Consider the following 23,879-nt stretch of genomic DNA (forward strand, 5'->3'; position numbering starts at 1 on the left):
TTTTGTCTTTTCTAGGGCCACGCCTGTGGCATAAGGAGGTTCCCAGGCCAGGGGTCTAATAGGAGCTGTAGCCACCGGCCTATGCCAGAGCCACAGCAATGCGGGATCCAAGCTGCATCTGCAGCCCACACCACAGCTCACGGCAGCGCCGGATCCTTAACCCACTGAGCAAGGTCAGGGATCGAACCGCAAACTCATGCTTCCTAGTCGGATTCGTTAACCACTGAGCCACGACGGGAACTCCACCTCCTACACTGAGTCAGAGTTTAAACCTATCTCCCCATTTCTGGCCTCATAGTCTACATCTGACAAACTGTTCTTCCTTTTGAATGAGACATCTGTCCATCATACCATGCTACTGTCAGAGACCTGAAAGATGCCACACCCTTTACCAGATGGTGGATAGGCTGGCTTTCATTCTGAATTTCTTTAATCATGTTGAATGTTATTTGCTATGATACATCTCCTAAGACTTTTGGGGAATGCTAAGAAACTTTCTCTGCAGAGATAAAAATAATGACACTGAGTCATTTCCTTTGTTGCTCTTTGAATTCCCATATAAAGTTATCTACCAGGGTACCTTGCCTGGTGTAACAAGGGTACTTGCTTAACATGGGTCAACGCTGGTGACATTAGTCACTATTAATTGCTCAAGAGCTGAGATCAGGTAGGCAATCACTGAGTTCATCGATTAAAAAAAAAGTGACTGCAGTCATGTTAGGGAATAAAAGGCTCTCTGGCTAATGAATGATGAAAAAAATGATTTTAATAGTAACATATACTGACCCAGAACTCTGAAACTGCCCGAGGGCAGAAGTTTAGTGTTCCTCATTATTTTACTTTACCCTGCAATTAATTGGTCATTATTTTTTCTTTTATGAGTTTCTTTTTTAAAAAAAAAGAGTTTAAAAGAATCTGACCTACTCCAAACTCTGTGCTTTTTTTGATTGAAGAATTTGTGGCTTGAAGCAAACCCTGCCTTTTGGAAATGGACTTTATCTGAAAAAGATTTTTCTACAATTTTTTTCTATACTGCCATTCACTTAGATAGAAAAGAGAAAAGGAGCCCCTCAGATATTTTGGAGGTAAGTACCTCTTTTAGGATAACCCTCTCTCTTTGTCGGGGAGTTTTGGCGGAGGTTGTGCTCTCTGGCGGAAGGTTCTGGAAGTAAATTTCCAGAACTCAGGGCATTAAACAATTATGCCTTAACCTACATCCCAGCATTTGACCTTCCAATTTTGTGTTTTGCCAACTACAGGGAGAAACTGCTGAAGTCTGTTGTCAGGACAAACAGGGCCATATGGAAAGTGCTGGAAAAATTCTTTCTTAGACTAAAATTGCCTTGCGGTCAAAAACGCTGCCTTTCCTTCAGCTGTGGAGTGTGGATGGCTCACAGTGCTTGAGGCAGTGTTCAGGATTTCTTGTCCAAGGCTTCCAAGCGAAATTGAAATGGAGCATTGAAAATACTCTGCTTGCCTGCAGGAGCCCATTATATTTTATTTCATTTTATTTATAGGCTCATATTCCTTAATCCCTGAATACATAATGTGTACACAGTCTGAGGATACAAACAAAACAAAACCAAGAGATGCTTCTATGGTTTATTTTGTGGTCATGACGATAAAATCACCCAGGATGTGTTGCTCCCCTGTAATTGAGCATCCAGGCGCTATAGCGAGTATTTGAGTGGGGAAGTCAGCAAGGCTCTGTAGCATCATGGTTACGGATCAAGCTCTGGAGCCAGACTACCTGGCTTTGGATTCTGCTCCATAATCTCTTAACATCTCTGTGCTTCAGTTTTCCCATCTATAACCACTATAATAATTATACCTAACTTCCTAAGTTGTCATGAGAATTAAAGAAACGAATATAGACATTTAGTGCTTGAGATAGTGCCTCACACATAGTAAAGACTATGTAACTCTTAGTTGTAATTACGATGATTTCAAATTTTTATTATCATTAAGAGTCTGGGGCGGTTCCTGTTGTGGTGAAGTGGAAATAATCCAACTAGTGTCCATGAGGACATGTGTTCGATCCCTGGCCTTGCTCAGTGGGTTAAGGATCCAGGATTGCTCTGAGCTATGGTGTAGGTCGCAGATGCAGCTCCAATTTGACCCCTAGCCTGGGAACTTACATATGCCTTGGGTGTAGCCCTAAAAAGCAAAAATAGTAATAACAGTAATCTAGGATTTTGTGCCATTTAATCAAAAAAAAAAGTTGATGGCAAATTTGGCCAATTCCCTCTCTCCTTTTTGTTCCCTTCCTCTCTGCCCCTCTCTGTTTCTTTCTGTTTCCTTTTCTCTTTCACTCTCCTCATCTACGTGCTCTGGCTTTATATCCACATTGTGATACTTGATCTTTCCAGACTTCCCTTTGACGTGTATGTAATGGCAGTGCCGGGGGCAGAAGGGAGCTGTCCCGGGAGAGTGGCAGGGCAGTGCCGTCCACATCCCAAGGATGAGAAGGTGGATGCTTCAGTTGCCGGGGGCTCCCACTCCATACCTCCCCCCACACCCATCCAGAGGAAGGAACATTTTTCTGTGTGGGGGTGGCACTCATGTTGGAAGGGGATGGTTGATGGTGTTATTTTTGTTCCCCACAAATGTGAATGTTTAAAATAGTGCTTTATTCAATCGGCATAAGTGACACATAGACTATGTATAGTGGTGGAACTGGGCCTGGCAGGTGATGAGGGCCACATCTCACCACACCTAGGGTCCTGGTTCCCCACTGAGAGCACCCAAGGGATCTGCTCCGAGGATGGCCAGCAGAGAACTCCCATCTTGGGTGGCCTGGCAGATTCACTTGCACCACCCCTGAATTGTCTGAAGTGGAAGGATTTCAGAGCCAGTGAACTGGGATTTTGGCTTCGTTTCTATGGGGCGTGCCAGTGGGTCACATTTCCTCCCTGAACCTCCCTCCAAGCTGCACTGTACTCATGAAGGGTAAGTGCCTTCGTTGTTCTTTCCTGCCTTTTGACTTGGTGCCCTGCAGGTCTGGAATTCCGCCAGTGTAACTGAATCGTGAAGCTGCAGCTCAGGCTATATTTAATTGGAGGTTTATTGTCTTGCCCCCATTTTAGAAGTTTAGGGAACTTTTTTAAGATTGTAGGGATTTGAGATAGTGTCAGTTTTGACTCACGTGCTCCCTTTTAGTGACTATAATTAAAAGTTTATTTTAAAGTGTTAAGTTTGAAGTCTTTGGAAATTGCTCTTTTATACTTCGAGTCAACACAGGAAGGATTCTAGAAGGGAGTCTTCCTATTTTTAAACAAACAGATTATGTTTCATAAAGCGGAACTTTGGGGAAGGCGAAATAGAGGGGTTTATTCCTATGAAAAGCTTTATTATCAGAACTCAATTGATTTGAGATGAAAGAGAAAGAAAATGCATAGGGGTTTTTTTGCTTTTTTTTTTTTTTGGTCTTTTTTTAGGGCCTCACCCATGGCATATGGAGGTTCCCAGGCTAGGAGTCAAATCAGAGCTGCAGCCACTGGCCTATGCCATAGCCATGCCAGATCTGAGCTGCATCTTCGACTTACACCACAGCTCACAGCAAGGCCAGATCCTTAACCCACTGAGTGAGGCCAGGGATAGAACCTGTGTCCTCATAGATGCTAGTCAGATTTGTTTCTGCTGAGCTACGAAGAAAATTCCAAGAAAATGCATAGATTTTTGAGACCTACATAAAGCTACCATATGTCTGAGAGCTTTTGAAGGCTTTCTGGGGTGTCCTTAATTGATTTGAAATGCAATGCTGAATTTGGATTTTATTTTAAAACAAGGGAGGAAAAAAGAACATTTAATTAGACTAGGGAGTGAAAGACAGCAATGAGTGAAGAATACTCCCCTACCTGCTGGATGTCCCTGGAATAGATGACATAGGCCATTTGGTTGATTTCCACTAGAACCCCCATGTCCCTCCACCCCCAACATTCTCCCTTCATCTTAGAGCCTCTTCTCTCTACCCTCAAGTGCGGTTTCAGTATGACTAGGGAATAGACACTAAAAATATTTCTGGAATGACGTGACCCACTCTTACCCCATCCAGGAAAGGGACAAGCTTCACAAGAAACAGCACATGCTTTCCTTTCATTTCTGGGAGTCCCGGGGTCGACCTACAGATGCTGCTCCTTCCGTGGCCGATGGCATTCAGACTCCTAGCTGCCGAAGGTGCCAGGCAACCAACTGGACAGAACAGCTCAGTTCCGGGAAGCTGGCCACAGTCTCGGCCAGAGCAGCAGCCCCCTGGCCACCGACCACCTCTGCCACCCCATCCAGGAGACGTCCCACCTCCCTCAGCCTTGCCCGGGCCCCGCCACCGGGGCTAAAGAACTGGGAGGTGGTGGCAGCAGTGGCCGTGGTGCCTACAGCCTTGGAGCCAGTCCAGGCACGTGGAACCCTGCTTTGGGCTCCTCTGCAGCCCCTCCAGGGCCAGGGAGGGACCCAGGACAGCCTCGGCGGTGCTCACCGCTACCTCTTTCTGTCGCTGAAACCTAGGCAACGGCTCAGGATGGATGCCGCCCCGCCTGGGCTGAATCTGCTGGTCAGACCGAAGGAGGTGGGGGACGGGGTGAGCGGAGCTCAAGATAGCCAGGAGCTAAAGCAGCAGCTGCGGCCACTTCCCAGGCCATCGGCCTCCTCCCAGCAAGAGGCGAAATATGTGGAGATGTGCACTTCAGCTGGAGACCAGAGAAGCAGTGCCCGGACTATGAGACTTACTCTGGAGCCGTGCCCGGGGAATCAGAGGGGCTCTAGGAATCCCAAGGAGAAAGCCCGAGACGAACCCAGCGGTCAGGAGCGCCAGGCCCCAACCCCCCAGAAGAATCCTGCCTCCTCGGAACGCTCCAGGTCCCAGCTCTCCCGAACTGATGAGGGCAGCAACCTCTCATCTTCCTCCTCCTCGCCAGTGGACAAAGCAGAAGAAGGTTCCCTTTCCAAGATGGATGATACCACCGCATCCACAGGGACTCTGGCCACCTCGTCCTCATCATTAGGCTTTGAGAGTGACAGCGGTGAGCATGCCGTGAGCTGCCAGCCCAGGGGAGGAGAGGAAGGGAGAAAAGCAGGAGGAGGTGGGGGAGGGGGAGCCAGAGGAGGAGGGAGAGGTGGGGGAGGAGAAGATGCCACAGAGTGCAGAGACATTATTGCCAAGTCTCAGGGCCACAGGGACCCCCCAAAAAGTCAGGAGGCTCACTACATCACCACCCACGAGATCCAGCTGAGCGAGGTAGAGCAGGACATGGATTTCGACGTGGGCCTGGCCTCCCGCTGGGATTTCGAGGACAACAACGTGATCTACTCATTCGTGGACTATGCTTCCTTTGGCGGCAGCGACGAGACCCCGGGGGATGTCACCACTCCGACCGAAGAGGACGATGACAACAGCTGCTACCTCAGCACCACTCCCAGCACCAACGCCACCAGGACACCCAGCCCCACCAGCAGTGACCCCGCCCGCCCCGGCGCGGGCAGCAGCGGTGGCGACACCAGCAGCACGGAAGTGGGCAGCGGCCCCTCGGACAGTGACCCCACTCCCCCACCCACGGGGCCTGGCACTGCCACCCCGAGTGAGCCCTTGCCGGAGCCCCCGGAGGCAGCTTCAGGGGCAGCAGCCGCCGCAAGCAGCTGTGGGAGTGCAGCAAGCCAGATCCTCCTATCAATCAAACCGACTTCCCGGGCTATAAATGAGCCTAGCAACGTGTGTGCAAAGCAAAACATTATTTATGCTGCCAAGCATGAAGGCGACATGAGCCTCCGCGTCTCTACAGCTGCTGAACACAATTCAAGTTCACTGAAGCAAGACCCGGCTGCAGCCGTGGCTCAGGACCATGCAAAGAAATTCATCGCTGTCCCTGCTCGCCTGCAAACCCGGTGTGGGGCCATCCGGGCGAAGGAGCTGGTGGACTACTCCAGCGGAGCCTCCAGTGCCGTGAGCGAGCTGGATGATGCCGACAAAGAGGTGCGTAACCTGACCTCCCGGGCCTTCCGGAGCCTCGCTTACCCCTACTTCGAGGCTCTGAACATCAGCTCCCGGGAGTCCTCCTCACTCTCCGAGGTCGGCTTTGGGCGCTGGTCGACCTTCCTGGACTTAAAATGTGGAGGCGTTGGAGCCAGGGTGGAACAGAGCCTCCTCAGGAGCAGCGCGGCCTCTGTGGCTGCAGGGCTGAGGAAGGGCAGTGGGGCCAGGACCGCCGCAGACCAGCTCTACATCCAGTCCAAGAAGTCGCAGACCAAGGCCTTGGAGTTCGTAGTCAGCAAAGTCGAGGGGGAAATCAAACACGTGGAGACACCTCTGTGTTTCCAGAAGCAGGTCCAGTCGGGCTCCCGCGTGGTCACCCTTCTCGAGCCTCTGAACTTACGCAGTGAAAGCAAAGCCAGCTCAGCCACCGGGCCCTGCAAGGCCACCAAAGGCCCCAGCAAGGGCCCCGGGTCGGTGTACACGGATGATGGCTCCGAGGCCTCAGAGAGCAGCAAGCCTGCCTCCCGCGCTGATGGCCCCCAGAAGAAGTCCAAGTTTGCTTCCAGTCTGCTCAAAAATGTCATCTCCAAGAAGATGCAGCGAGAACACGAGTTCAAAATGGAGAGGGGGGAGGTCACCGACACATCCCACCACAACCTGTCCAGCACGGCCAAGGAGGCAGAGGGCCCACCTCTTGGGGGCGAGAAGCCGCGAGACAGGGGCCTGCAGAGGCAGAGTTCTCGCCACTCGGAGGCTGGCTCTGAGTACACGGTGGTCAGCGTGTCTGATGCAGGTGGGGAGGGGTCCATGGTCGGGTCTAAATCCCCAATTTTCAAAGCCAGTGCCCCCCGAGAGAGCCATGCCGGCTCCAGCCGTAATTTCGCCGACGGACAGCCAGAAGAAGTATGTGAGATTAAAAAGAGTGCATCAGAGACTGTCAAGGGCATCTTCCTTCGTAGTCAGAACAGTGCATTCCGGTCATGGAAGGAGAAAGAGGCTGAGAAGCGAGAAGAAAAAGCCCCCGTTGGGAAGCTGAAACTTCCCAAAGGGGGCGACTGGAGGGCCGATCTCGGGGAGATCTCTGCCAGCAAATCCACCATCATGTCCCGCCTCTTTGTCCCTAACATCCAGCAGACACCCAAGGACAAGCAGCCGGGGAAGCAGGCCACCAAATACCCTGCTGCCCAGGCCACCTCCACGGCGGTGATCAGGCCCAAGGCTCCCGAAATCAAGATCCGGCTGGGGAGTGTGCAACAGCCAAGCTCGGACTTCAACATTGCCAAGTTGCTCACGCCCAAACTGGCCAGTGGCAGCGCCTCTAACCTCTTCAAGACCATTGAGGACAACACCAGGGCACAGCAGAAGCTCTTCCGGGGGGACAACCTGGAAAAAGTGCCCCAGTTCCAAGTGAGAGATGTCAGGGACAAGTCCAAGGCACAAGGCCCCCTCCACCAGGTGAGAGATGTCCGGAAACTCATCAAAGGGTCAGGGGACAGCAGCGATAAGGGCAGCGTTACCCCAGAGCAGGGGCTGACCGGGCCCAAACCTCGGCAGCTGGCTCCTGCAGCTGGAGGATCTGGATCCCTGTCCCCCATGGTGATTACGTGCCAGGCAGTGGTGAACCAGAGGGAAGAGAGCATGGACCGAGAACTCAGGGAGAACGTGGGCAAGGCGGGCGGCTGCCGGGTCTTGAATTCCTCCTCGCCAGAAGGCACAGTCTTGGTTCATAGGGCCTCTGGCAGGCTGCCTGTGGCCACCATTGCCCCCAATAAGCCTGAGCAGGGCTCCTACCTCCCTGTGCTCAAGATCGTCTCCAAGGCTCAGAAGACCCCAGAGAAGGTCAAAGAGGAGGAGGCCAAGGAGGAAGGGAAAGGCCCCCGGCCATCCCGCAATGCCCTGGAGAAGCTGACCGCCGCGGTGAGGTCCATGGAGGAGCTGTACAGCTTCAACAGGAACGAGTGGAAGCGGAAAAGCGATCCCTTGCCCCTGATGACCGACAGCCACGTCCTGTCGCTCATCGCCAGTGAGGAGAGGGAAGGGGCCGCGGGGGCTGAGCGGGACCCCGACAAGGTGGCCAAACGGCTGGGCGAGGCGGAAGAGCGGGGCGCGGGAAACAAAGGCGGGGTGGTCCTGCGAGGCGGCCCCGCGGAGCGTCTGCAGCGGAGAAACTCCAACCCGAGCACCGAGAGCGTGTCCGCCCGCGCGGCCGCCTTTGAGAACCTGGCCAGGGAGAGGCCCCGGTCCCTCTACATCCCGCCCGTGCACAAGGATGCGGACAGAGCCCAGCCCCTGCAGCCCCTGCAGCCCCTGCCCCCGCTCCCCAGCACCCGGAACGTGTTCACAGTGAGCGCCAGCAGCACCCAGAAGACCGGGGGTGTCGCTGGCAAGTTTCCGCAAGGCCCTTCTCCAGAAAGTCCCTCAGCGGCAAAGGGCATCAAATCGCAGGGACTGCGGTCCCTCAAGATCTCTCCGGCCACCAGGGCACCTCTCGAAGAGGTGACCCACAGGAAAAACGGCAGCACTTTGGAAAAGAGGAACAGTGACAGTGAGAACTACCTGACCATCCCTCTTAAGGGAAGCTCTGCAGCTGGGGAGCTCGCGGGCAGGCCTGGGGCTGGCAGGGAGGGGCCCCCAGCCTCCTCGGCGGCCACTCTCTGCAGCTTGCCCCCCCTGAGTGCCCGCAGCCAGGTCCCCAGTAGCCCCAAAGGCTCTCAGGTCAGTGGAACCAGCCGGCCGGCTTGGCGCACCAAACCTGATAACCCCCGGGAGACGGTAGCTGCCCCCACGGGGCCACAGAGCCCCGAGCACCCCCCCACAGCCATCTACCACCAGCAGCCACTGCCCTTCACCCTGCAGGGGGCCCAGCCCCAGGTCCTCTGCTTCTCCCCGCCAGGCATGCCTGCCCCAGCCCCGGCAGGCCCAGCTGCGGTTCCCACGGACCCCTTCCAGCAGCCACAGCCTCAGCAGACCCAGCGCAAGATGCTCCTGGACGTGACGACTGGCCAGTACTATCTGGTGGACACACCAGTGCAGCCCATGACCCGGAGACTGTTTGACCCCGAGACAGGGCAGTATGTGGATGTGCCCATGACCTCTCAGCAGCAGGCTTTGGCTCCCATGTCCCTCCCTGTGCCTCCCCTGGCCCTGAGTCCGGGGGCCTACGGACCCACCTACATGATCTACCCCGGGTTTCTGCCCACGGTGCTGCCTGCCAACGCCCTGCAGCCCACACCAATTGCTCACACTCCGGGGGGCGGTGAGCTCTCACCCATGGCAGCAGAGCCCCCCAGCAAAGAGGCAGCTGCCCCGTTTCCTGAGGCCCCCTACTTCATGGCCTCTGGTCAGTCTCCCGCCTCCTCTTCCTCCTCTGCCCCAGCAGCCACATCCCAGCTGGTGGGGGCCAAGGGCTTCGCTCAGCTGCACGGTAAGCCTGTCATCAGCATCACTTCGCAGCCCCTGGGGCCGAGGATCATTGCCCCCCCCTCCTTTGACGGCACCACCATGAGCTTCGTGGTGGAACACAGATGATGAGCGGTCACCAGAAAGCAGAAGGGAGCGGCTGCTGGTGAGTAAACGTCTCTTTGATAATTAGGTTTAAGGGATTAAGAGCAATCCGGTTTCTTGGTGTTTGAAGTGGCAGATTTACAGCAGAGCAGGCTGTCTCCAGACGTGGGCATTTTGGAAGGGTAGAGCAAAACCCCATCCACATTATTAAGGACCTAGTTTTCTTGCCAAGCTCCCTTCTCTTTCCCACTTCTCAGTCCCACGGCTGCCCTTTCCCCTTTGACCTTTTCAAAGTGCCTGAGTGTTTTTTTTTTTTTTTTTTTCCCACAGTGAGTAGGAGGGAAGTGAGCCTTGGCTCTGCCAGGTTAGCCTTGGGTGAAGATGGGCAGGGGGAAGAAATGAAAACCCGGGCTGGATTTGGTGGAGGGAGCTTCATTCCATTCCCAGCAGCCCCCGTGACAGAGGCAGGAACAGCTGGAGACACTGTTACTCTGGTTGCTCCTCGGAGAGTCAAAAACGGACACTTCCTTGTTAGAAGGTTTTCTGAAATCTGCGGAAAGCCTTCTCTCCCTTCGGCACATCTTCCTCTTGAAGTTTCTTATGCAAACAGACTGTATTTTGAAGCTCTTGGTTTTCTGTTTTCAATCAGAATGCTTTCTTAGGTGAGTCCAAAGTCTCTCTCTCTCTCTCTCTCTCTCTCTCTCTCTCTCACACACACACACACACACACACACACACACACACACACACACACACGGCTTGACCTTTAGGAGACGGGAGGTTCTGGAGCTACAGTGGCTCCTTGGATGGAGGTGCTGTTTGATCCAGCCCCTTCAGACTGAGTCCACTATACTCTGCTGCTCACTTCACATCTGCATTCTCTCCCTTCAGAAAACTCCACTTCCCCTGGCTCCCTTCTAGAGGAAATCAGATGCAGTAGATGTAGATTCTGACATGCAAGTTAATCCACACAGACAGGAATCCTTGCTGTAACTACAGTCTGTGGAACTCGATAGGAAAGGTGAGCTCGGTTTTTCGGAACCAGGACACTTCAGGTCAAACACATAAGATGGGGGCAACCTTAAGATACAGTGCGAGTTCCCACTGTGGCACAGCAGAAACGAATCTGACTAGAAACCTGAGGTTGCAGGTTTGATCCCTGGCCTTGCTCAGTGGGTTAAGGATCCGGCATTGCCGTGAGCTGTGGCATAGGTTGCAGATGTGGCTCGGATCCTGTGTTGCTGTGGCTGTGGTGCAGTCCAGTAGCTGTAGCTCCGATTAGACCCCTAGCCTGGGAACCTTCACATGCCACTAGTGTGGCCCTAAAAAGGAAAAAAAAAAAAAAAAAAAAAGATACAGTGCAAAGCTGCCAGCACTGGGGGAGCAAATTTGCTCCCTCGTTCTCCTGTCCCCTTCAGATGAGGAAGGGTTGCCATCATAAATGTTCCCAAGGCCTTTCACTCCTTGGTAAGCGTGTACTGAACCAAGAAAGGGGAGGAAGAGGAAAGGAATGTTATCATTGCTTATCCAAAAGAAATAAGCCATTTCTGTCTTTTCTGTACTGAAAAAAAAACAGAGGGACATCGTTTCTTTCTGCAATGAAAGAGCCTGAAATTAGGAGGTAGGATCATCAGATCAGAGTCCCAGCATCTTCTCACCAGCTGTGTGTTCTTGGCCACACAAACTCTCTAACACCCATGACATGCTCATGTCAATAATTCCTACTCCTCAAAATCTATCCAAATCTCAGATGATATAACCGTGTATGGCAAAATACAGAACTTTTCCGAATTAAGGGTCTGTTACTGTGCGTTATATTTATTGGACTGCTAGACAACATTAGCCCACTCTTCAACCATCCATGGGTCTTTCTCTAAGAATTCAGGTGAACGCACAAGCCTGATTTTACTTTGTGGTCTAAAAATAGATGATTTGAATTCTTCTCTTCCAAGAGTTGGTGACAAGAATTGTGTGACAGTCACAAAAAGAGAGGGGAGGGGAGGATTAAAGAGAAGTCATGCAACTTTTGTTCATTGCAGAAAAGAAACATGCATGTGGAAGAAACTTAGAGAATTCGTTTTGCAGAAGGAAGAGAGTAAGAAGCCTCTAGACAAAAGCATTTTCATCTTCTGGACAGGTGGGGTGTTTACCTAAGGCTATTTGGGAGCAGCTAATCCTCCGAGGCCTTTGTGTGAGCTGTGGAGATGCAGAGCTAGGGGAAGGGAGGACAGGACCCAGAGGAGGGAGGAACCGGGCACACACTCACTCCCATGGTGTCCCTTCACTGCCTCTGGCCTTTCCCCTGCAGCTGAGTCTGGAGAGATTAGGGATTAGGCCAGGAATTGTTTCCCTCGGAAACCAATGCAAATCAGAGGTTTTCATACTGGAGATTTCCACAGTGATTTCTTTGAAAGCTTTTCCCTTCTTCAACCTGTGTTTTCGTCCATCCAAATCGGAAAGCTGGCTTTGCAATTTAAGACTGGCCAAAACTAATTATTCTACTTTTTGTGTACCGGTAAAAATGTAATGACCCAAGTTCAGATAATAACTAAAATCCTTCCAAATTCACCTTCCTGAGAGCTCTATGCCACTTTTCAGATACATTTAAAAAAGGGTATCCTTTTCTTTGTGTGAAAAAAATTTAAATACAGTTCACATACATTGTACAGCCCCATCCATCAGTTGATGCTCACTGATGAAGGCCAGGGTGAGAAGGCTCAGCGCCAATTTTGGCTTAAGAGTTCCTTTGAAAACCAGCCTTAACCAGAGTTTTTCCTTGAGAATAAGGTTTCATATGCCCCTTTCACCTAAAAAATCATGTAAATGCTTTGATCCAAGCACAGCATTTCACAGACAAGAAAATCGGGGCTTTGAAAGAAATGGTTTTGCTGAGGTTCCCAGAGGATGAGAGAGCCGGGACCCCTGGGGCTGGCTCCCCTCTGCTGGACCACCCCAGGTGCTGTGTATATTCCTTGGTGGGAAACATGGAGCCAAGAAGCATGGATGGCAGAGGAGCGTGATGAGCCCTGAAGTGGCAGCCAGGACACCTGGGACCGGCACTGCCTAGTCCAGACATTTGTAAAATGGATGTTTGACCAAAATGCACTCATTCCCTCATTCATTCAACAAACATGAATTACATGTTCACATTCCACCAGCCATGGTGTACTCTGCGGTGAGGCCGTTAAACCCGCATGTGACCTGGAACTGTCCCAAAGCCAGGAGTCTGCACTCCCGCTGGAGGGCACAGACCCGGACATACACACAGACCTGCAAAACCAGTGTTCAAGTCCTGTCTTAACCTTTAAGATTCCTTCCAGCTCAAATAATAAGTATTTCATCATCTATTTTTAGCTGCCCCTTGTAACAGGGAGCCTTGCCCTCTCCCCGGTGTAGATTTGAGCAGAACCAGCTGCCGCTACTCTCAGATTATTCTGTTATGAATTTCCTTCTTGTTTTGCTTTTATAGGTGGGTCTTTCCTGCTTCTCTTCTTCCTGTGGTCAAAATTGCAGTGCTCCTCAAACTTTGCCAGGTCCCAGCCCATCTCAGACGATAGTTACTAGTATTATTTATTTTATTTGTATTTTGTCGTGACATCACAGATGGTGGTGGACCAGGCCATTTACAGCCAGTGGCCCAGTGGCCAGATAATCACAACGGGGACCCATTTGTAACACACCGATGTGCTGAGCGCACCTGTTCAAAACATCACAAGGTTCCCCCTTGTTTGTTAGGCCTTTTCTGTTTTAGGCCTTTGTGGTTTGATTTTTATTTTGGAAGAACCTTCTCCACAGGGCCTTTGATGCCTTTCCTGATGAGCTGGTTTTGGTTTCAGCTTTCTATCATGTCGTCCTCCTTCCCTGATGTACTCACTCTCCTGCCCACCCAGACACCATATTTTTCTTTTAAAATTTTACTTTTGATCCTCGATACAAAATACCTTTTATAAGGGCATAAAGATTAATGTGGAATAAGAACAACAGGAAACCTTTATGGGCACATTGCCTGCTACCTAGTGGGTATTGCAATTTTTTTTTTTTTTTGCATCTGAATGTCCTTTTTTTTTTTTTTTTTTTTCTTCTGTTAAACTTGACCCGCTCGCATCTTCATTCCTCAGTGTGCTTTGTGTTGTCCCAGCATCACTGGTCTTTCTTTTCTCCCAACTTCCGCATCATAATTTCTCCCCGCAGAGCAGAGCCCCACGAGGCAGCAATGGGAGTGGAAAGAGAAAGGGAGCTGGCTTCAGGGGGAGCTAGTTTGGTAGAATTTTCTAAAGGGGCCCCATGGGGTCCTTAGATCATCAAGCCCTGTCCCCTTATGTTAACATTGCAGGAGGAAATTGAGGCTCAGAGAGCTTATGCGACCTTTCTTAAGTCACAGTGTCCTTCGAGGGCAGAGTTGGGACTCAAAACCTGAAGCATCCCAACAAAAAGACAAAAAAAAAAAAAAAAAAAAAAATCCTGAAGTATCCCAGACCAGGGTCTACTTTCCATTTTTGTCTTTCTTACTCCTGCCCAGTTCCCTCACCCCGGGCCACCCTGCGTTGGTGGCCCTCCTCTCGGGACTCCAGCCCACTATTCACTTCCCCTCCTCTCTTCCCTCGCCCTTCAAGAACTTACTTTATGTTCTTGGCTATTTGTAAATGATTCTTTATTGCGGTTTCTCCTTGACCATTCACTTGAGGCTGATTTAATTTAAAGCCCCACCGTGCTTCTTCCCTTTCTCGTCCCTTTTCTGTTTGGAGTCTGTTGTTGTCACAGACGGCATGGCTTCAGAGTCCCAGAAGCCACCCAAAGCGGGTGGGCCCTGCGCCTCTTTCCTCGGTCTGAGCCCTGTGCACCGAGCAAGGCCGCAGGGCTGCAGGCTGCAAGCTGGACATTTCCTCTTCAACGCGTCCTGTCCTTACGTTCCCCAATCAGTTTATGCATTTCTGCTTTTTTTTCCTAACTTGATTGTGACTTCCTCTCCCAATTAGTATGATAATAATTCTATTACCTTCCTCATGTCTTTGTTGCCATTTCGTTCCCCCTTTTCTCTTTTCTTGGATTGCAGTTTTCCCCACTTTTAATATTTTGTGCTTTTCCTCATAATTTTATTGCCATCATATGTTCTTCTCGACCCTTTATAAAATGAATAAAACATGAAAAGAGATAACGTGTATAAATTATTTATGACATCCTGAGATATAACATCATGCTACTTGATTCTTTAAGCCAGTCGGCACTATTTTTATCCCTATCTGACAAATGAAAAAATAGCTTGTCCCAGATCAACAGATTAACTGAAATCCAGGCCCTTCGAACTGGATGGCCTCTATTCTTTTCAATATCCCCCGGTTCTCGCAACTTTCTCCCTCTCTGCCCTCCACGCCTCAGTTCCTTGTTGTGAACTGCCCCTCTTCCTTTATTTGGGAGAAAAGGGAGGGAATAAGTTTAGAAAAAGACTCTGAATCTGGTGATGTATAGCATATACTAAGCCTCCATGTATGGTGTTTTTTTGTTTTTTGATTAGAAAATTAGCTCTCCTTAGTCATTAGAACAGTGTATGTCCCAAAGAGAGACCATCTCAGCACTCCTAGGGGTTGTGGCTCCAAGTGTGTGTGTAATGGGGTGACGGGTGGTAATTCTGGGTGAGTGTGGGGAGGGGCAAGTGTGGGGTGTCACCTGAGAGCCGGATCCACTGGAAACTGATGGGACCACGCATTTCAGTCCAAGGGGAGCTGGGTGGCTTTGACTAAAACCCAGGTACAGGTGCCTTGAAGTCAGGCAGCCCTGGCTCAAAATCTTCCTCCTCTAGATAAGTGACTGGCCATACCCATAGCTCTGCAGTCCCCTTTGAGCTGCCTGATACGTTGGGGCAGGCCAGTTGGCTGTGCCCAGGGTACTCTAGTATCCCTCGCAGCTTTCCAGCATGTTATACAACTCTGGGCATAGTTTGCCACTACGCGTGGTGATTTTCCTCTCTGTCTGGGGGCAAGCCTGTGTGCAGCAAGGGAAAATCTGACCCAACATTCCTGCTGAACCCTGTCATGTGTTGTGGCCCTAAAATCGTGGGATGTCATTTAGGCCAAACTGCCCAGTGACATCTGCAGTCACTCCTTTGGCTTTACTGACTTCTTCATGACCCTCTGTTAGGTTTAAACCAGCAATTTTTACTATTTTATCCTTCATAGGAATTGGAGCAATTTATTTATTTATTTATTTATTGTCTTTTTAAGGCTGCACCTGCTGCACCTGGAGGTTCCCAGGCTCGGGGTCAAATCAGAGCTGCGGCTGTCAGCCTACGCCAGAGCCACAGCAACTCAGGATCCAAGCCGCATCTGCGACCTACACCACAGCCCACGGCCACGCCAGATCCTTAACCCACTGAGCGAGGCCAGGGATCGAACCTGCAACCTCACGGTTCCTAGTCAGATTTGTTTCTGCTACGCCACGACAGGAACTACTAGAGCGCCTTTATTACTTTCAATATTTCAAGCAAAATTCCTCTGAAGCTGATGTAAGTAAGGAGCAGAGGCAGTGTCCTGTGAGTGAATGACAAAGCCATACCTAGGCTATAGGTCCCTAAAAATGATCCCAGCAGCTCATAGAAACCGATTTCTCCTCCATTCCTCAGTCGGCTCTTCCCATCCTGTAGTGCCCTCTGTCTGTCTGTTTGTCCGTCTCACTCTGTTTGACTCTGCTCAGGGAACCTTTGTAGACCTTGCTTCATGATGGGACTCAGCCTGAGTTGTCCTTGGATTGTGTTAAAATTCTCCTCTTCGTCTTCTATTTTCTCCTCCCCTCCTTGTAACTGTATTTTCTTTTCCTGTTGCTGCTCTGTGTGTCTCAAGGTAAAAAAAAAACTTAAGTGTAGTAAATGAGAGGTTTCCAAACCCACATGGTCCCTTTCCTCTTGAAAATCATTTCTCAAGATAAAATGTGATAGAGTGAAATCAACAAACTCAAAATATATACACATGAGCTATAAACCCATAATTAATTCTTACACTTTTTTTTTTCCTTAAGCATATATTTAACACAGGTAAGTTTTTAGACGGCAGGATTAAAATATCCTTTGCCGCACTATGCTGATTGCATATAATTGGTTAAATAGCTTCTTGGAGGTTATTTTTCACATGACAGAGCCTTTTAGTCCTTAGCAAATATTACCTATAGGGCACTTACTTTTGTCTTCATGATATTATGTTCAAATATCAATTCCCAAATGTTAATTAAAAAATGTTCTTCAGGGAGTTCCCGTCGTGGCTCAGCAGTTAACGTATCCGACTAGGAACCATGAGGTTGCAGGTTTGATCCCTGGCCTTGCTCATTGGATTAAGGATCTGGCGTTGCTGTGAGCTGTGGTGTAGGTTGCAGACGCGGCTTGGATCCCAAGTTGCTGTGGCTCTGGTGTAGGCCGGCAGCAACAGCTCCGACTCGTCCCCTAGCCTGGAATCTCCCTATGCCGTGGGTGCGGCCCTAGAAAAGATAATAATAATAAATTTTAAAAAATATTCTTGGAGTTCCCGTCGTGGCGCAGTGGTTAACGAATCCGACTGGGAACCATGAGGTTGGGGGTTTAGTCCCTGCCCTTGCTCAGTGGGTTAAGGATCTGGCGTTGCCGTGAGCTGTGGTGTAGGTTGCAGACGCGGCTTGGATCCCGCGTTGCTGTGGCTCTTGCGTAGGCCGGTGGCTACAGCTCCGATTAGACCCCTAGCCTGGGAACCTCCATATGCCGCGTGAGCGGCCCAAGAAATAGCAAAAAGACAAAAAAAAAAAAAAAAAAAAAAATTCTTTAGGCGAGGTCCTAATAGATACACTACAGAGAAAGAAAGGGCTAACTTTCAGTAAGCTTTTGAACATGGCAATGTTGTCTTAGAATGGATTGAACTAAATTATAGGCTCTAACCAGTATATCTCATTTTAAACAAAAGGCACAGTATGAAATTCTATATAATTTGAGTTTATTCATTTAGATTAATAACTCATGATAAATTTCAAATGTTTCAATTTAGTTTACCACTTCTGCATATTTTAGGAACATATCTTTTACACTATTTGATGTCTGTTATGGATGGTTTCAATGAAACTAAATATTTAACTCTAAAATCATTTTTGAATGGTTGACTGTATTTAATTCAAATTTCAAAGAGAAGTTCCATTTAAGACAATTTCTTATTTATTTATTTATTTATTTATTTTGTCTTTTGTCTTTTTAGGGCCACACCCGTGGCATATGGAGGTTCCCAGACTAGGGGTCTAATTGGAGCTCTAGCCCCCGGTCTATGCCAGAGCCACAGCAACGCGGGATCCGAGCCGCGTCTGCAATCTACACCACAGCTCACGGCAATGCTGGATCCTTAACCCACTGAGCAAGATCAGGGATCGAACCCATAATCTCATGGTTCCTAGTCAGATTCATTTCTGCTGGGCTATGACAGGAACTCCTAGGACAGTTTCCTGAAGTCAGTATGATGTGTAGTAGATTCAGAAACACATTCACTAAACACATTTTAAAATGTGAACTTCAGCATTGTTAACATTGAAATTAGCCAAATAGTTAAATAGGATATATTTTGGCATTTTTCTTGGTTTTTGAAGAGTGAAATTTAGAACTAACAATCTTTTCTTTGACTATGTTTGTTTATAGGAACAAGACGGAAAGATGGACAAAACTTTTTAAATCTGAAGGCTGCATTGTAACATCACTAAGAATCCATTTGAAAAACTTCCTCTACCTGTGTTATTCATAGTTTTTGCTTCTTATAAACCAAGTGTGTAAGTTTCTATATTTTTCTGAATAACTCTGTTAAGACAGTTTGTGTTATTTTAGTTTCACTAAGCTGATTGAATGGGTGCATTATTTTTTTTTCCTGTGTAAAACGATTTCTTTTTATACTTTAATACAGGATATAAGCTTTCTATTCATCTTCCCCTCCTGCATTTGCGACTAAGCAAACAATCTCTTAAGCATTCTCATAGTTCAGCCAACATATACAACAGAATAGGATGGGTTCTATTGTAAACCAAAGCAGCAAATCAGTAATTTGGATCACAGATCTCCCTATAAATTCTTGGAATATATCAGGACTAGCTGGCAGAGCTGTAGCATTTGTTTGGATTTAAATATGGTGGGTCTGCATTGTGAATCCTACACCAGCCAAGCCTAGTCGTTCTCTTGGTTATGTTTTACATGCTCTTTTATTGGGTTTCGCATGATTTCAAATGTGATTGTGAAAAACAGTGGTTTTAACCTGTGTGCCTAGTTTTAACTTTCCCATTTGTTCAATGCCATGACACTATTTGTTGCCTTCACATAAAATGGCTTGAATTACTGGAGAGCCAGTGGTTGCATTTAAAATTAAGTTCATTTCAAAAAGGTATCAAACTTCTTTTGCCCTCTAGGAATCCGACTTTTGCTATGAGGGGAGAGCATTATTTTTCTTCTTCAGTGATTTCCTCCGTAGTTGCATATTCCCATCCCTCACGAATTGTTTGGAGTCTGAAGAATGACCTGTTTGGGGCAGTGAGGTAGAATGTAAACTCTTGATTTCCCTCCAGCTCTAGCCATACCAATAGCAATGACCAAGGATGACATTATTTGCTCCTTATGGTTTTAAGACACGTCAGATCTTTCATCAACAGTCAGTACTGCCTCAGTTGTAGCCCAGTTCTAAAGGTTATTTTAGTGAGTGTTCCTGGTGAGTTTTGAAGAGCTGATTGAACAGATGAATATTCAGCGCATCATAATTAATAAGTGAGTCAATATATATTCAACACGTGTTACGTTGGAATATTTTTTACTTTTTAAAAGAATAACTTGAAGTTTCTCCCAGGTTGTTTTTTGGTTTTTGTTTTTTTTAGGAATCACCTTTTACCTATTCAATGATAAAGCATTCTGGTAATTTTCTAAGCATTATTTTGATTTTAATGATCATCAATATTGGTTTCTGCTTAAAACTGCTTCTGGAAACCATGGAATTTTATACTATTCAAGACTGAAGTGTGCGTGAAAAATTATAAGACTTATTTTTGTATGATTTATGTCATCTCATTACTTTGTAGTTATGCTTTCCATATCAGTTGGACTCTTTAAATAAAACTCAATTTCACACGGAGGGCCTTCCTTAAAGGGGTCTTACTCTGAAAGTTCTGATGAGTAAAAGGAGGGGTTTGAGGCAGGAATAGTCAGCTCTGATCACAATTCAGTCGGTCATTGGGCTAATGAGCTATGAAATGACTCCCATAGGAGACGTGGAACATGAAATATGAAACAGTCTCTGTTTGGAAAAGATGTGCTTGGGGAAGGTGTCATTCCTCTGGTCTTCCTACCCAAGCACATCAGCATATTCACCCCAGAACTTACTTAATTTTTCACCACTGGGAAGCATCTCCTACGGCATCAGCCCTTCCTCATTTTCAGTAGAGATGGGCTGGGCATGAGGTCACTTAATATTGAAACAAGAAAGCAGAATATATCAAAGATCTCAAACTGATGATACGCAAAGCAGCACCTTGAAGTCTCCAGTGTTTGAACACATCTGGTGACACGTTAGATAGGATTTGGTGGGTAGAACCAGAATTGATAAGACCGTTAAAACCACATGTGACTTTTTTTAGGAAAATCCAGGGCTCGTGTGGCATCGTCAGCTGCTTGTCCCGTCTTCAAAAAGAGGCATCTCCCTTCCTAGAACATGTGTAGAGGTCTTATCGACCCAAGGGTCTGGAGGTCCCATAAGTTCTTTATCGTTATTTATCAGCGGCAGATCTGAGCCTTAAATTCTCACATTGCGGTAGAGTAGGACAGAAACGAGGAAAGAAAGGAGAACTTTTCATTTGTCAGTCGTTTCAGAAGGTCCATGTTCTCTGAGAAGCTGCTATGGATGTAGTACACGTCCAATTGTTACAAATGGACCTTTCAAATGATATTCTGTGGACACCATATCATTTTATGTTTCGCTATTTCTTCAAACCATGAAAAAACAAAATCAAAGCTGCCGGGCCATTTTACTACCTCAAGTAAGAGGGAGGAACATTTTTAAAGACATGAGGTAAATCTAAATGCCCATTTTCAATGTTTTATTTTATCTTGAGGCTGCATTTGATATCGGAATGAAGTAGTCGTGCCTTTCCCTTCTCAACCAAAGTAAAGAGGAGTGAAGCAAGAATCTATGAAGTCCTCTGACCCATAAGATCATTGCTTTAACAGTGTCCTTTCAGCTATGGAATGACCCTTTTATAGTTTGTGTACACAAAACCAATAATCAAGCATGCAGCAGTTCCTAATTAGTGCCCGGAGCTTGACTCTAATTAGAACTGCAGAGTCTGGCTTTTGCCATTTGCTTTCAGGGTTACATGTGTGAGTTAGTTTTCCAGAGGAACCATAGGGCATTGTGTATATAAATCTTAACCCATTTCCTCATTTTCCCTGTTGGTTAAATGGTCAAGCTGAAGTATGCTCCATTTGAACTGCTTTCTGGAAAACCGAACACATATGCAACTAGTATGAAGATTTAATTTACCAGAATGTATTTTCTGAAAAAACCCTCCCTGAAAAGTGCCCTTACAATGAAATGAAGCCCAAATATGCAGTTAGTGACTTAACATATAGGTTCTCTGTATGTCTGTCTGTGTCTAAGTTTGTATGTATATGGCTCTCTGGATATCATTGAATGAATAAGCTAAAACAAATTATCCTTTGACATCTTTATAATAAATCTTAAATGTTAACATGTCTTTCAAATTCATCCATATATCACTGGGAGATATCTAGCGATACGTATTTCTTGTTCTTAATTTTGGATTTGACTTCATCATTCTTGCCTCTTAAAGAAATTTAATGCAATTTAATTATGTTTCATATTTCATAGCAATGAAAGTCTGTGTTTGCTACAAATTGAATGCTCATGCTACCTGAAAAATACTTTGGACTGCAGGACAGTGTTGATTCTTAAGTAGAGTGATGATAACTTCATAATAAGTTTATATATATGTGCATGAGAAAACACATTCAATCATAGTCTCTGTGTTTAAAAACTATCACGGTATACATTTTCCTATGTGGTGCTTGAGGAGGTTCATTCTACAGTTTACAAGGTGTAGGTTTGCACCCCAAATTCTCAGGGTATGCTATTTTACCCAAATACTTGAAAGAAAAAGGTGCCCTGTATTTTATCAGTACTGTTGAGGTGGAAAATTCTGTGTAGGTTTGTTGTAGAAAAACTACTTCTAAAAATCAAATTCACAAAATATGTTAGGCTTTGACATAATTCCTAAGGAGATATAGATATGATATATATTTGCAAGAGACTTTCTATATTCATAACTAACTTCTGGGTCCTAAGTAGACCTCACAGGTGCATAAAATCATTAACAAAGCATGTAGCATTTGCTAAGTCATACCTTGAGCTTGAACCTAATCGGAATTGCAGACTCTGGTCTTCTGGGGAAATACAAAAACATGTCCATCTGTGGCACATGTGTTACAAGACCCAGGGAAGGATTCTGGAAATTGGACTCATTTGGATGCCCCGGGTCTCAGAAGAGAACTGAACATTCTCAGCAGCAATCGTAAGCTCTTCACATCTTGTTTCATGTTGCAACTAGAGCATATTATTGGTGGTATTCCTATTTGATTAATAATGGTGCAGAATAAAACACACTCACACAATACATTGAATTTTATTTCATTTTTTAAGTTGCGCAATGGCTTTTTACAAGTTAGTGTTAATGGCAGAAAGTCCTTTCCAGGGCTCCCTGAAATTACCTATCATCCTTGTATCCTTTTTCTAGCAGGTGGTCCTTTCTTTTTCTTCCCCTTTGAAGATGTAGGTTTCTATATTGACGTTGAAATCATCTTATTGTACAGTTAAGACAGTGGTGGTTGGAAAGAATGTGAAGACTGAGGAAGTTATGTCCCAATCAGAGGAGAGTAAATTGTGTGGTAAATGGAGAAAGACATTGGACAAGGCTGACTTATACCCCTGGCTATGAAAAAAGCCAGTGGGAAATGGAAAGAACATGAACATTTAAGCTGCTCTCAAGACAGACATCTCGGTGGAAGAGTTCCTACCTGAGGTCTGGTGTGACTCAGTTACGGAATGCAGTGAGCATGGCCAGTGGGATTGTGAATCCAGCCCAACAGCTCCGAGAATCACTTTGTCAGTGTGTGGCACATGGAGAAAACAAAGACAAGGACTCTGTGAGACTAGCCTACGTCCCTTTAATTGCCAGCATTTGTAAGTGATTGTGCAATCTTGTGTAATGGTCTTTTATTTTGACTCTCTTGAAAAAAAGAAATGTTGTGTTGTTGTTGGTTTGTTTGTTTTTTTTTTTCCAGTAAAAGTAAATGCAAAGAAAACATGCATTGTTTGTCTTTCACTCAAAAAACAAGCTTTCTCTTCTAACTTAAATCCTTCCTTTAACTGAAGTACTCTGTTATAATGTTTCACATCCAGGTTATATTAGCTTTCTCTTGCTGTGGTACTGTAAACTTAGTAGCTTAACACAATGCTTATTGGACTGTTCTGGAGGTCAGAGTCTGGTGTGATTTTCCCCTGTCCCCAGAGTATTTCACCTGGTCAACCAGAGACATCTAACTGCTTGCATTATTAAGCAGCATCATGAAAGGCACTTACCAAGGTGTGTATGATGCTCTGCTCACACCAAAGAGCGACTCAGACATCAGGTCTCCATGAGGGTCCACATGGAGACCTGGGAGAGTAACTGTGGATGTCCCCTCAAAACCTAAATACATGAGGCACAGTCATTTGGAGACTGACCACACGGGAGGAATCAGTGCTGTAACATGTCAACCACTAGTCAACTCAAGTCACTATAAACCTTAAGACTGAAGCCTCCAAAAGACTTGACCCCACATTCCACAAAGGCATACATCCAATATTCTTCACGTGTTTCGTGGACTTGGGGGTTGTAGAGCAAGCCAGAAAGTTGAGGCCAGTTCCAGGCCTTGTATTTTCCTGAGTTATCTTTGGCTCCCAGCTCTTGTTTCCAGTGAATTCTCAGATTCCATTCTTCATTTTGCCTCAAGTGTGCACTATTTTACTCTGCCTTGCGTTATCCCACCAGGCGTGATTGCAAGACCTCCATCCCATCCTGAGTCTACCTTTGCATGCCAGAGTTTTGCTAAGGGCTTATGGTACCTGGGTTGGTGAGTAGCAGGTGCTCCATCCTAGGGCAGCCAGCTGTGTTGGCAAACATCTTAAACCTGAGCACTGGGATTCCCGTTCTTGTACACCCCTCTGCCATCTCTGGCACTAGGTAATTTCCCTGGCTGTTGAGTTCCTTGTGCTTTAGCCATTCTCCGCATGGCTAGATCCCTCTCCCTCTCTTCGTCCTTTGCTTCCTCTGCTCCTTAGCTTGCTAACTCAGAATCCTTTAATTTCTATTATTTCTTATTCAGAGCAAT

At 47.1% G+C, this 23,879-nt stretch overlaps 1 protein-coding gene across 9 annotated transcripts; it reads left to right on the forward strand.

Moving 5' to 3' along the window:
- Positions 1 to 395: 395 nt before the first annotated feature.
- Positions 396 to 22,811, forward strand: C8H4orf54 (chromosome 8 C4orf54 homolog). 9 transcript variants are annotated; one of them, XR_014813327.1, is made up of 5 exons: positions 2,712 to 2,949; positions 4,055 to 9,530; positions 9,800 to 10,131; positions 10,361 to 10,490; positions 11,509 to 14,621. XR_014813327.1 is itself a non-coding variant. In XM_084973334.1 (4 exons), exon 3 carries the CDS (start codon positions 4,085 to 4,087, stop codon positions 9,491 to 9,493), a length of 5,409 nt encoding a protein of 1,802 aa, XP_084829460.1. In that variant the 5' UTR covers positions 396 to 1,085; positions 2,720 to 2,949; positions 4,055 to 4,084; the 3' UTR covers positions 9,494 to 9,530; positions 18,102 to 22,811. The 9 variants fall into 9 exon arrangements, 5 of the variants coding, with proteins under 5 accessions (XP_084829460.1, XP_020957388.2, XP_020957387.2 ...); XM_084973334.1 differs by lacking the exons at positions 9,800 to 10,131; positions 10,361 to 10,490; positions 11,509 to 14,621 and adding exons at positions 396 to 1,085; positions 18,102 to 22,811 and having other exon boundaries at positions 2,720 to 2,949; XR_002346855.2 differs by lacking the exons at positions 10,361 to 10,490; positions 11,509 to 14,621 and adding an exon at positions 18,102 to 22,811.
- The last annotated feature ends 1,068 nt before the right edge of the window (positions 22,812 to 23,879 follow it).

This window comes from Sus scrofa, chromosome 8 (genome assembly GCF_054392235.1).
Source record: "Sus scrofa isolate SSC_HxYL_T2T_F1_AM1 chromosome 8, Sscrofa_HxYL_maternal_Yorkshire_Landrace_v2.0, whole genome shotgun sequence".
Classification (NCBI taxonomy): domain Eukaryota; kingdom Metazoa; phylum Chordata; class Mammalia; order Artiodactyla; family Suidae; genus Sus; species Sus scrofa.

Coding starts and splice junctions, on each gene's coding strand:
- C8H4orf54 (XM_084973337.1), top strand. CDS start 2,882: ATGGGGCGTGCCAGTGGGTCACATTTCCTCCCTGAACCTCCCTCCAAG. Junction 2,950..4,059: donor CTGCACTGTACTCATGAAGG/GTAAGTGCCTTC, acceptor CATCCAGGAAAG/GGACAAGCTTCACAAGAAAC.